General features: G+C 51.0%; 6 protein-coding genes across 6 annotated transcripts; 4 read left to right on the plus strand and 2 right to left on the minus strand.

The window, feature by feature from the left end:
* Window positions 1-386: 386 nt before the first annotated feature.
* Window positions 387-2867, plus strand: J4E82_001592 (uncharacterized protein; the record flags this gene model as incomplete). The annotated part of the gene is made up of 3 exons (XM_051727901.1): window positions 387-1338; window positions 1391-1588; window positions 1636-2867. 3 exons carry the CDS (start codon window positions 387-389, stop codon window positions 2865-2867), a joined length of 2382 nt encoding a protein of 793 aa, XP_051592256.1.
* A 1711-nt stretch (window positions 2868-4578) lies between these two features.
* On the plus strand, window positions 4579-5778 carry J4E82_001593 (uncharacterized protein; the record flags this gene model as incomplete). The annotated part of the gene is made up of 2 exons (XM_051727902.1): window positions 4579-5419; window positions 5753-5778. The coding sequence occupies 2 exons, from the start codon at window positions 4579-4581 to the stop codon at window positions 5776-5778; spliced, it is 867 nt and encodes a 288-aa protein (XP_051592257.1).
* A 289-nt stretch (window positions 5779-6067) lies between these two features.
* On the minus strand, window positions 6068-6613 carry J4E82_001594 (uncharacterized protein; the record flags this gene model as incomplete). Its single annotated transcript, XM_051727903.1, has 4 exons — window positions 6068-6121; window positions 6216-6331; window positions 6482-6517; window positions 6571-6613. 4 exons carry the CDS (start codon window positions 6611-6613, stop codon window positions 6068-6070), a joined length of 249 nt encoding a protein of 82 aa, XP_051592258.1.
* A 614-nt stretch (window positions 6614-7227) lies between these two features.
* Window positions 7228-8296, plus strand: J4E82_001595 (uncharacterized protein; the record flags this gene model as incomplete). Its single annotated transcript, XM_051727904.1, has 4 exons — window positions 7228-7265; window positions 7351-7663; window positions 7815-7878; window positions 7932-8296. 4 exons carry the CDS (start codon window positions 7228-7230, stop codon window positions 8294-8296), a joined length of 780 nt encoding a protein of 259 aa, XP_051592259.1.
* Window positions 8297-8806: 510 nt separating this feature from the next.
* On the minus strand, window positions 8807-10134 carry J4E82_001596 (uncharacterized protein; the record flags this gene model as incomplete). Its single annotated transcript, XM_051727905.1, has 3 exons — window positions 8807-8915; window positions 8980-9512; window positions 9700-10134. The coding sequence occupies 3 exons, from the start codon at window positions 10132-10134 to the stop codon at window positions 8807-8809; spliced, it is 1077 nt and encodes a 358-aa protein (XP_051592260.1).
* Window positions 10135-10911: 777 nt separating this feature from the next.
* On the plus strand, window positions 10912-12501 carry J4E82_001597 (uncharacterized protein; the record flags this gene model as incomplete). Its single annotated transcript, XM_051727906.1, has 2 exons — window positions 10912-10924; window positions 10982-12501. The coding sequence occupies 2 exons, from the start codon at window positions 10912-10914 to the stop codon at window positions 12499-12501; spliced, it is 1533 nt and encodes a 510-aa protein (XP_051592261.1).
* Window positions 12502-12690: the final 189 nt, after the last annotated feature.

A 12690-nucleotide genomic window follows, 5' to 3' on the forward strand; every position in this document is an offset into this window, starting at 1 on the left:
CACCTCACGTCAGCTTCAGTTTTCCATCGGTCATCCCGCGTCGGCTCGCCGATTACCAACTGCCAGCTATGTCAGCCTTAGTCTCAGCCTCACAGCCCGTATAATTTCCCAAACACGTGGACTAGCTTGTACAACGTCTTCATAAAACAGCGACGTTGCTTGGAGTTGAAGCTTAGCTGCCCCTCACTCTCTTTCACGCCGTCCCAGCTCAGTCGCCGTTGGTGCCAAACCGCATCGAGTATCGATTCCGAAAGCTACCCATGCCAGAGCTCTTACTCAGCTTCTCATCAGCAACCCACGAATTCCTTCCTCTGAGCGGATCAAAACCTGCTTCCACCGAGGCGTCTTATCGCTCAATGCGAAGCGATCCTCGTTGTAGCTAGCCAATGTCCGACCGTTCGGGCGCAACATCTCGCGATTTTGCATTTCAAACATCTGACCAAGCAAGTGGAGCGTCGCAACAGCACCCACAGCAGTTCTACGGCGGCTACCATGCCGAACACAACGCGAACGCGAACACGGCCGAGGCCAGGAGCCAGACACATAGTCATGACTTTCCCACGGAGTTTCGTGACTATGCTGGTGACTCGCAACAGCACCAAGTGATGCCAGGGCACTTCAACGGCTTTGGCTTTAATTCATCTGCGCCTGCAGGCTGGGATGCGATTGACTTCTCAGACTTCACGAACCAGTACGAGCCCCAGGGTGAACTTGTTCAAGAATACCAAAGCCAAGTAAACCCTATCAACGACTTTAGTATTCCACATTCTGTCGCTGCGGGAGAACCGACGTATCAAGCGTTCCCCCAAAGCCAGAGCGCTACTACGACGCCGAACGCTGCGCAAGGTCAGAACCAATTGTCTCCTCCGCCTCCGCCAGCCCAACCACAGCAGCCGCAGAGACCATCCATTCAAGCAGGCATGAAAAGGAAGGTCAATTCCGAGCTCAGTACGACTGTACCGCAAAGTGGTGGCGTTACAACGGAGAATCCACCGAAGCGCCAGAACGTGTCGCGGCATTCATCCGACGCCTCAGCAACCTCGCCAGTCCTACCAGCCCCGGCTGATGCTCGTACACCGTCCACCACGCGAACTGCAACCCATGCGCCCACGACTGAAGCTCTACCCCAACCAGCGTCGCGAGAGAATACAGCACCAGAGAGGCGGAAGGAGCAGAGCAAGGGGACTGGACCACAGGGAAGGGTCATCGATGTCTCTACACCGCGCAGAGTGCCTGAGTCGCCTGGAGGGCTGGACATACTTCCTGCTGGCAAGGTGTTTCCCATACAAATAGGATCAGAGCTATTCAGGCTATCGGGAGCCTCTATAGCGTCAGATGGTAAGCATGCGGTGAATGCATGAAGAGAGGCTAGCAACTGAGACTACTAGAGCACCCTCGCACTTTTCGCATTTCTTCAGCCAGCAACTGCATGACAATGGCGGTCGAGCTGGCGACGTGAGGACGCTGTACATCGATCGCGATCCTGATACCTTTCGCGACATTGCGCTGCACCTTCAGGGCTATCATGTTACCCCTCGAGATGGCGAGCACTTTGTAAAGCTATATGCGGATGCGCAGTTCTATTCTCGTAAGCTCAGCCATGCGTGTCACATAATTCAATGCTGATGATAGCAGTGCCGCGTCTCACCAAACAGCTGTTCAGCACTGACATCTTCGTGAACATCGGAGGAAAGCCTTTTCAGATACAACGCGATCTTTTCTCTGCTCCTGGAGATAGCCCCAACTACTTTTCGCTTGGCTTTGCACATTTCTTCTCGACGCCGTCTGAGGCATTCCCGGGACTGGACCGCGATGCGCTGCTTCGACCACCGTCTATCAAGCCTCCGTCCGTGCCGAGTAGAAACGGAGAGGTGTTTGGCGAGTTGATACAACTACTGCAAGGCTACAACGTCGAGATACGAAGTGAGGCGCATCGCTCTCGTCTTCTGCGGGATGCGCGATACTTTCATCTCAAAGGTTTGGAGCAGAAGCTCATACCTTGCGAGATCTCGTATAACCTTAAACGGCAAGAGTCGGAGATCCTAATTCGTCTTGAAGATATTCGACAGTCTGGTATCTCGTTCAGTCCCGATAGAGAAGTCGGCGACTCAGACTCGGGGTCGATATCGGGAGCACAATCAGCAGGCGTCTCACCGGATCCTCTATCCATAAGCAAGGTTGCAAGTCCCGCCCCATCAACAGCAAGCAGCAGTGCAATTTCCAGGCCAGGATATGTATCTTATGCACGACCATATACAGATGACCATGCGAACAGCAACATCCTCGTCGTGGAAATCGCATCATCTGAGTCAACAAAGCTCTACCTTCCAAAGGCGCCACCAACATGGCCTCCGCTCAAAGCCGAACTCCGAGCAACTTTCCATAACTCAACCCTGGCACGAGTGACCTCACTTTTCTCTGTCATAGCTTCCAAGATGGGCTTGCCGGCTACACAGCCCCTTGGCCTAATGTATGTGCAATCTGGTGGTGGAGTGGCAGCGCAACCCGTCAGTCCCGCCAATTCGGGCGTCAGCGAACGGCGTGTCCGCGTACGATTTGATAAAGATTGTGCTCTAGAAGTCGATGGATCACCAGCAGAGCTTTCCTTTGGTGGTACTGACCATATTGGCATCCGCCACACGGGCAAGGGAGACGACTGGATATGGGGTGGTCATTCTAACAGCGCTAACGAGGGTGATGAGGAAGAGTGGACGATCAAACGCGCGCACTGGCGCATTCGCGTCGAACCCATTGAGAGCGATGCCGAAGGGAAGAGGATGCAAGTCGTGCTATGCGCAGCAAAGATCGAGGCGTTCACATCCCAACGGATACGAAATTCGTCGAGAGGCTTTTTGGGAAGTGGCTAGGTACAGGATCGTATAGTATGGCGGTCGAAAAGCTTGCGCACCAACACTTGACTGACGAATATGATTGTATCACGCTTCCAATTCTTTCACATACGACCATAGGATCTTGAGATCACGGCTTCCCGTTCGCTCAGCCCTAGTTAAGCAAGATACCGGCGGATTAGTAGTCAGGTGGGTGACCACTGGCGAATCCCCGCTGTTGTATGTTTTTGATTTTTGTTCCTGCCCAATATGGATCGATTGGCATTTTTGCTAATGTTACCAAACCTGATGCTTTCGCTTGCAAAATATTGTATGGCTAATTAGCATCTCAGTCTCTACCCATGTGCCTGTGGACAGCTCACGTACGACACCACTACAAGTCCGTGCGAGGTGCTCAGTGACGCACTTGAATAAAAAAATTCGGCCGAGAAGCCTACGTATTGCAGTTATTACTGGGTTAATAATCGAGCATAGTTCGCGTGATCCAGATCATGACTGCGCACAGTCGTTGCAAACCATAAAACCAACACCGCCACAAGAAACAACATACGCGAATGGCATGCAGACCATGAGGGAAGCCCGTAACAGTGGCTTTGATACGCTAATACACAGGCTAGGGCGGTGTGGCGCGTAAGCCTGAGGACATGGCCAAGACATACGGCTTGCTTACAATGATTTGCGTGATTTGCGCGTCAAGAAGTCAGGCTGGATCATGAGCATAGGACCTAATTCGCGTACGTAGACATGTTACATACGAAAGACGACCTCATGTAGGTGTACTTGATCGGAAGGCGCCGAGGACTTTGATGGCTTTTGGTTACTCAACGACACCCTTCTGGATTGTGGGTCACATGGAGTATGAAAATCGGCTTACGACTAGAGCTCTGGTTTTCCAAATGTTGATACGGAATGTAGCCTTTAGAGCATCGGTATTCTAAACCAAAGTTCTTGCCGTCAGAGCAGATGGGACTGAGCTCACCGCTGGAGAAACGTCATGTATAACGCCATCTTTTAGGCTTGATTCAACGTGCACTCGCTATAAGGGACTAGAGGGAGTGATCTTTACGAGGTTAGGGAAGGACACGTTCCCTTGCGAGGGCCTTATGACTTTAGGTAACGAAAGCCAAAGGCTTACTGCTGGCATCGTTGCTGTTGAAGATCTTGCACAACGTACTGGTAATTCGTGGTTGAACCTGCATTCACATCCATGAGTCCATCCAATCGCTTCATCATGTTCACGAGTCAAAATCCCATTAACGTAAATCCCAACAGCTGCCCTTAAGCTCATCAAGGCATTCAGCGCTTATTGATTCTCACTGTCATGTAGGCGTCCATACTCCCCACACCACCATCTCGACTACCAACACCATTCGTCTATTTTGCACAGAACTAGGCATATATAGTTGTCCTGATGATGTCTCTGCCATGATCGTGAGCATGAGCACCTCTAAAGAGTCTGGAAAGTTGCCGTGTCAAGCATTCTTTTCAACGCCACATGAATAAAAACTCACCATGTTGATGAATCTTGTGATCAGATGTGGCTTGAGTGGAGTGGGCGAGTACAACGACTAGAGAAAGAATGGGCGTGAGCGGGATACTCAGTTTTGTTGCCGTCAACTCATGCAGAAGCATATAAGGCACATGAACACCCTGCTATGAACTTCTCACCACGCTCCTCATCTTCTCTAGCAATAGATCAATTGATTTACCCAGCCACTTACCAGCAACCATGCACCCCCTTCTCCTCCTCAAGGCCCTGCTGGTAACCCTCGCGACAGCCAACCCCGTCTCCATTACCAAACGCGAGATCAACCCAAGCACAGTCAACATCCTCACCGCTGCCCAACTAACGACCCAACGCAACGAGCTCCTTCTTGCTCAGTCCGAATCCGCTCGCGAAGCAATTCTCTTCCCCAACCCTCCCAACGCCAGTAACGACACCTTTCAGTTTCTCAACAACACCGTCCTTCCGCCAACAGCCGGTTCAATCTACCTGTCCACTATCAATAATTTCCCTGCGCTTGGTTCCACAGGCCTAGCAGCAGCCGTGGGCTTCGTTAACGCATGTGGTCTAAACACGCCACACTGGCACCCACGCGCCAATGAGTTCTTGACAGTAGTCCAAGGTACACTGGTCGGTGCCCTCCTTCTTGAAAACGACAGCGGATTTGGCAACGTAGTGGGTGGCGCACCACCGGTGCGTGGTCCATACCAACAGATTGAAACCACGTTGTCCAACTACACAGGCATGCTTTTCCCCAAGGGCCTCATTCATTGGCAGTTCAATCCAGAGTGCGAGCCAGCTGTATTCGTTGCTGGCTTCGATATCAATGACCCTGGACGCGTTGAAGCAGCTCGAGGTTTCTTTTCGGGTACCCCAGACGAGGTTCTTGAAGCGAGTGCGGGCTATAGTGAGTTTTTGACGCCGGAGCAGGTTGCTGGTTTGAGGCCTGAGCTTACCAGTGACTTTACGGCAATTGTGGAGAGCTGCGCGAAGAGGTGTGGGATCCCTTATGAGGCTGGTGGGGTGTCTCCGTCGGCCTCTTCAAGTGCTTACCCGTCCTCCACGAGTGGGTATTAAGGTTGAAGAACTTGGTGCACCTAGTGTCGGTTGAGAGATTGAATGTGCACCAGATGCTGTAGACGGTTAGGATGACGAGGCCGTTCGTTTCGGAGTGGGCGGTGGAGTTCGGGATTTAGACTGCGCTTTCCTTTGTATATAGACACTCGTTAGACGAACTTTAACATAGCATTCAAATTAGAGACAGTGGTACCTGCAACAATTCAGAACACAAGAACTTCCTCAGAGCTGTACCTACAACAACGGTGTAACGCAGAATTACCAGTTGTACTCTCAATCATTCTGCTGAAAAAGGATAAATGGCGGCATACCTTCACGATAGGTTCGCGTGCAGGTTACAATATTTAGGGAGCTTGCGTCTTCGAGTTTCCATCTCGGTCACTGCATCGCATTTATGCATAACACTTAGCTATCTTGGACTCGAAAGACCTGAGAGTTGATAGTCCCGTGGTGGGACACCAAGGTTGCAGATGGCGGTGATAATGAGACATATGTAAAGAAGAGCGCAGGGGAACTGCATCTTAGTTCACTCGCGCTAGATCAGTAGGGAGATGCTAAGTGACGTTGGTGATGCAATGGTATTTCCATATGTACACGGCCTCATTCGCTCCGCTCCTTCGTCCTCCGCTTTCCATATCTAGAACTCGGAGATGAGGTCGCCCCTCCGCTTGCCGCGCATCTCCCACTTGCCCTGAATCAACTTGTCAGCGATATTCTTATCTGCTCTCCGTGTACCGCGCCTCTTGTACGTCACTCCCCTCTCATCCATGTTCATCCAAACTCACCTCGGTCATGTATCCAGCCGTACCCAGCATAGCCGGCACCAGCATAACGTAGGCGAACGAGAGCCAAGCTGTTCGCTTCGTCCAGCGGAAGTACTTGTGGCGGTTGGTGGTCATGTCTATTCCTCGTCAGTACCCTATATTGCCTGTTCTCTCCTCTGCCTGCTGTATCGTCTCCCTTGCGCTGTGGGATATGATCTTCCAACAATTGCACCACTGTCTGCGGTATCATGGAGGGCTGTGTGCGGCGGGGTCGGTGGTGAACGTACTGGCCCATTTGATAATGGCGGGATCCGCGTGGATCACTGCGTGTTGTTAGCCATTGCGCCCCAATGCTTTGTAGAGTGGCGATACGTACTGCCGTGGTTGTGGCCCGCCATTCTGCGGAAAGTTGGCTGCATGTTTGCGGACTTTTGCGCGTGTGGTAGGGTTGCGCAGTTGGTGATCGTAAGGTTGACGAGGTGCGCGCAATGAGGTCGTCGGAGCTGCGGCAAGTGCCGCTAGGTCTTGGCGCTTCACTGTAGCATCACGTACAACTATCATAGGTACCGTAAAACACATGAGTAGATATTCTAAGATTGCTACTGAAATTCTGAATCCCTATGATAATAAATGTCTTCATGCACCCTCCGATGAGGTCGTACCTGACGCCCAAGCTACTGAGACGGCCAACTCTCTCATCATGCGCCAGATATCTATCCACATTACTACCCGGTTCCTCGCGTCTTACACACCATCAAGAATCGTATAGGTACTGCATATGCTAAACGGGAGGTCGAATTCCTGCTTCTCATTGATACTTCGGAGCGTCGGCCAGCCGACACTAAGCCACGATACGCCGGAGCGGGCAGCGCAACCAGCCAACCACCGACTGGCTGGACGCCGAAGCTTGTGACGGCCTTCGATAAATTCGTCAAAGAGCCTCGGTCATATTTGACCCTTCATTTTCAGTTGACAAAAACGTTCTTCTTTACTGTATATATCATCTATAACGTTGTCGAAAACCGTTGTAAGCATGTCGAACCAGCAGGGAGCAAAGATCACCGTTCATTGGTAAGTGGCCGTGTGACAGCCGCTTGACTCCACCGCATTGCGCCATCGTCATCCCAGTAATCACGACTAATCATCCACCGCATAGGCTGAACAAATCCCGTGGCCAACGCGTTGTATGGCTGCTCGAAGAGCTTGGTCTGGAGTACGACATCGCCGTCTACAAGCGCGATGAGAACAAGCGCGCGGGCCCCGACCTGAAGGCCGTCCACCCTCTGGGCAAATCGCCCGCCATTACCATCAGGCCAGCAAACTCCGACAAGGATATTGTCATTGTTGAAAGCGCGACGATCATGGAGTACATTTGTGACCACTTTGGGAAGCAGTTGATGCCAGCGCGTTACCCTGAGGGACAGGAGGGTGTATTAGGTGCCGAGACCGAGGAGTGGATGAGATACAAGGTAAGACATGCTCTTGTCACTTTTGGCGTAAGAAGGAAGATATACATGTTCAAGGAAATAAGCGCGAAAGCTAGCCAATCAGCTTGTGTGGCACGGATTTCTTCTAATCGAAACCAACCGTGGAGAGACTAAGAAACTGACGCTAATACAGTTCCTGATGGACTACACTGAGGGTAGTCTCTTTACCATCCTGATATTGGCACTAGTCACCGGAAGTAAGCCACCCCTGCTCTGATCTCAACGCCATTTCACTAATCAACAATCCCAGGCATCAAAAACGCCCCTGTGCCCTTCTTCCTCAAGCCCATTACCAACGGTGTCGCCTCCAAGGTCGACTCTGGCTTCGTCGACCCAGAGCTGAAGACGCATTTTGACTTCCTTGAGGACTACCTCATCAAGTCACCTAGCAAGGGCGAGTTCTTTTGCAGCGACAAGCTCACCGCTGCGGATATCATGATTCATTTCGGACTTGAGGGTGCGACGCAGAGAATGCCGTTGAGTGAGACGAGTTACCCCAAGTTGTATGAGTACATGAGGAGGTTACAGAAGAGGGATGCATACAAGAGTGCTGCGAAGAGGGTCGAAGAGGCTAGTGGAGAGAAGTTCGTTCCATTCAGTGACGCAAAGTTGTAGATGAGCAATTAACCTGAAGACATGTATACCCAAGACAAGTACTCCCGTTTCCGATCAATATCCTTTTCATCCGTCGATTCATCCTCGATCTTGTCTTCACTCTTCGACTCCGACGCAGTAGCCCTTCCCGCCTACTCCACAAAGTGCTTGTTCGCCTTTTCCTACGGAACAGTTTCATCAAGCGCGTACTCAACAAGATCCGCTTCCTCAAACGGAACAAAATTTTGCTGCTAAACTGTCGTCTCAACTTCGGCGTCCCTGTTAATGTAATTTAGAACAAAAAATAACTCCAAAAAACACCTAACTCAAACATGTGTCTATTGCACATGTTAGCTGCGACTTTTACAAAAAAGTGAACCTAACGTGCTTAGTCTATAGTAGAACCACTACGGAGTCTATCATAGTAGGTAGCTCGAGGACGCCTAATGGCTGCTAGAGATGTACAGAGTGATACACCCAAACAGTCTATAATCATCTCAGCCAAAGTAGCGTTTAAACTATACGCGAGCCTTATACGTCATCATCAGACTTTTTCAAGTCGTTGTCGATCTTGATCGACTCTGTCTCCTGCGCACCGTGCTGCTCATCTCTCAGTCTCTTTTCATCCACCAGTTTCATGCTATGAGAGTGAAGGTATGAAGTCAGTATATGTCTCATATGCATTTTGTGCATCCATGACTTACCTCTCTTGCTCCTTCTCCCAGTCATTTAGCCACTTGCACTTCTTGCCGTCAGGCGCCAAGTGCAAGGGACTTTCAACAGCTAGCCTCCAGAAACCCATGCTCTTGGCACTAATGCTAATCATGGGGTCATTGTATGCGCGTTCGAGTGCAGCAAAAAAGGCCTTGTACTCTTTCTGTAGACCCAAGACACGTAGCGAGCGGAGGATACGCGTGATACGAAGATGGTTGTGATCGAATTGAACGGCCCAGTTGGCAAACTTCTTCCGGAAACCAGGTGTGCGAACGATGTGGTATGGGAGCAGCTTGGACGCGGAGATATTCGTATGGGCGCCTGGTGGGAACGAAGACGTGGAGGCAACCGATTTATCTGCCCCAGGGGCTGAATCTTTCTCTCTCTGCAACTCTTCTTCGGACTTGCTAGACTCCTTGAAACCATAGAAGCTAAGCATACGCTCAAAGCTTCGTCTTAGTTCCTGTCGTAGCTCACTCCGGGAACGAAACGCCTGCATTACTTCAAGATTGATGATTGGGGCCTGTATCATGGTCAGCATGCTGCCCAAGTCAAATGGACATACGAAAGGGGCTCTTTCTCTCGCCGTATACCCTCGGACTGGAAACTGTGCCCCAGAACCGATTCACTATACTTTTTCTTACGATGATTGCAGAATATAACAAGTGTATGTTTGCATAGTGTCTTTTCCTGCACGGAGGGCAACTTACTTCCATATTGAACGGAGAGCCTTCTGGCAGCGGAAAGAGCATCTGAATGTAGTTGTGAGAAGACTCTAGCCGTTGGTCTGGCCACGCTAGTATCTGGTGGAGCTGGCGGCCAAGTGCATCCTTGGCGTATATATCAGGGTCGTAGAAGCGAACGATCAGCTGGCTCTTGTCTTGAGCGGACGCCTGTTCGCCCTTTGGAGCTCTGCTAAAATCCATTTGCAAACGTTTATTTACTGAATCAGAGGTGGGGCGAGTATTGTATTGCTCGTAGTTTCGCCGAGTTCCTCGCGGCTTCGTCCTTGAAGATGAGGAGGTTGAGTCTGTTGATGCTGATGCGGGTGGTGAAGTCGAAATCTTGCGCTTGAGGGTGTTGTGGAAGTCAGCGCGTGCGGTGCGCGCTTTCCCTTTTTCTTGACTGCCAAGCGCTCTGTCCATGGGAGAAGTCAGCGAGGCAGTATAGCGTGAGTTAATTACTGAGAAGGTCGTAACAAGTACGCGATTAGGCAGCAACACAGCGTTTCGGCTTGGCATGGAAAGAATGGTGAGAACACACTTGTGAACTTGCCGTGCCTCAGTATGAGACCTGCTTTCACGATGTAGAATTGTGTGTAGTGTACCAATCATCAAGATGCATCACGCAGTTGGGATACGCTATTCGAAGAGCGCCTTACCTTGATGAGCTTAGCGCCATTCACCCGGCTGTCACAACAGCGACGATCTTCCTGCAGAATCTCGCATCCCACTAACGCCGTCAATTGTAGACTTCGGGATTTTTTCGAGTGCACGTGATATGATTCGATTGTCTGTCTTTTTCTGTTTACTATCTCAACGACGGACCTTCGCAGTATCAAGGCCGCGGAGTGATTGCTGAGCCCCAGTTGACGTCACCGGCGCACTTTGTTGAACTGGAACAGCGCCGCCCCGCGTCGCCCCCACCCGCTTCCAGACCCTTTCACCACCCGTGCGCCCTTACTTCGTAGCTCGCTTGCCAACGCAAACGCAGGGAACATGATAGACAAACCTGTTAAGTTCCGACCAACGCAGGATTCGTTACGCGCTATCAGCGGTAATGCTATCTTTATATTTGGCCATGGTACCAGTGAAGACTTTGCTCGCTCAACCACCTGTGAAGAATAAACTTGCCTCCCATATCCTCCGCAGTCTTTAGAGGGCAAATTCAAGAACTTGGAACACATTTCTTGGCAATCCATCATGGGCTCCGAAGGTTAGTCTTGCCCACTTCTTCTTTGTTCTTAGCCGCCCGAGTCTAACAGCTTTGCAGAACAAAAGCCGACACCAGAGAATGGTACTCTTTTTCAAGGATTCGAATGGAATGTCCCAGACGACCACAAACACTGGAAACGGCTGGCCGAGCAGCTTCCCAAGCTGAAAGCCATCGGTATCGACAACATCTGGCTACCCCCTGGCTGCAAAGCCGCCAACCCCAAGGGCGTTGGCTACGACATCTACGATCTATACGACCTCGGCGAGTTTGATCAGAAGGGCGCCAAAGGCACCAAATGGGGTACCAAGGACGAACTGCTCGAACTCACCAAGGTCGCCAAAGAGCACGGCGTAGGCTTGTACTGGGATGCTGTACTGAACCATAAAGCTGGTGCCGATAGGACGGAGAAGTGTCGCGTTGTTGAAGTTGATCAAAACGACAGGACCAAGGAGACCTCTGACGCTTACGAGATTGAGGGTTGGCTAGGCTTCGATTTCCCAGGCCGCGGCGAACAGTATTCCAAGATGAAATATCACTGGGAGCATTTCTCAGGCACAGACTGGGATCAAGCCAATGAGAAGAAAGCCATCTACAAGATTCTTGGCGATAACAAAGGCTGGTCTCAATCTGTCGACGACGAGCAAGGCAATGCTGATTATATGATGTTCGCCGACGTCGATTACTCACACCCCGAGGTTCAAGAAGATGTAAAGAACTGGGGAGTGTGGATCACAAAAGAACTCGGCTTGAAGGGCTTCCGGTTGGACGCTGTCCAGCATTTCAGCTCGAGGTTTACCAACGAGTGGATCAAGAACTTGCGTGAACAGTGCGGAGACGATATCTTTGTGGTCGGTGAATTCTGGTCAGGCGATGTCAAAGAGATGAGCGACTGGCTTGAAGGCATGAACCACGAGTTCGCTCTTTACGACTCGCCTCTCTTGAACAACTTTGGGTCAATCTCCACCACCGAGTCGGGAGACCTTAGAAAGGTCTATGATAACACACTCGTTCAAATGCGACCCATAGATGCTGTTACAGTCGTAACAAACCACGATACACAGCCAGGTCAAGTCATGGAGACCAAGATCGAGGGTTTCTTCAAGCCTCTCGCCTATGCTCTCATTCTGCTGAGGCAGGAGGGTTACCCGTGTCCTTTCTATGGCGACCTCTACGGACTCTCTGAACCACATGAGACCCCCGCTTCATGCGGCGGAAAGCTCGCCGATCTTATCCTCGCACGAAAGCTCTTCGCGTACGGAACTCAAGAAGATTATTTCAACGAAGCCAACTGCATCGGATTTGTGCGCCGTGGAACATGGGACAAGAAAGCGGGTCTAGCGTGTGTGATGAGCAACGCAGGTCCTGGGGAGATTAAGATGGCTGTTGGCGAGATGCATGCTGGTGAGAAGTGGACTGATATTCTTGGGTGGGAGGAAGGCGAGGTCGAGATCGACAGCGAGGGGTACGGGCTGTTCAAGTGTCCCGGCACCAGCGTTGCGGTTTGGGTACGGAGCGATGCTGAAGGACGGGACCGGTTTCCCACAAACTTCGATGCGAATGTATACCACAAAGAATAGATATAGACGACAGATTAAGGCTTGCGATAATGCGCCCGGAGAATTTACATTGTCTTTTTCCTTCAGTTGGCAATGAGACGAATTGTATTGTATACCTAGGTGCCCTCAGGGTAAGCCTCGATTGTTAGGCAAAACCTGGGGAGTTGACATGCCAGTGATGAAAGAGTTATCTGTCGAAGTTGCGGTGTA

The sequence above is a fragment of the Alternaria postmessia genome (genome assembly GCF_024291825.1).
Source record: "Alternaria postmessia strain BMP 2775 chromosome Unknown scaffold_6, whole genome shotgun sequence".
Lineage (NCBI taxonomy): Eukaryota > Fungi > Ascomycota > Dothideomycetes > Pleosporales > Pleosporaceae > Alternaria > Alternaria postmessia.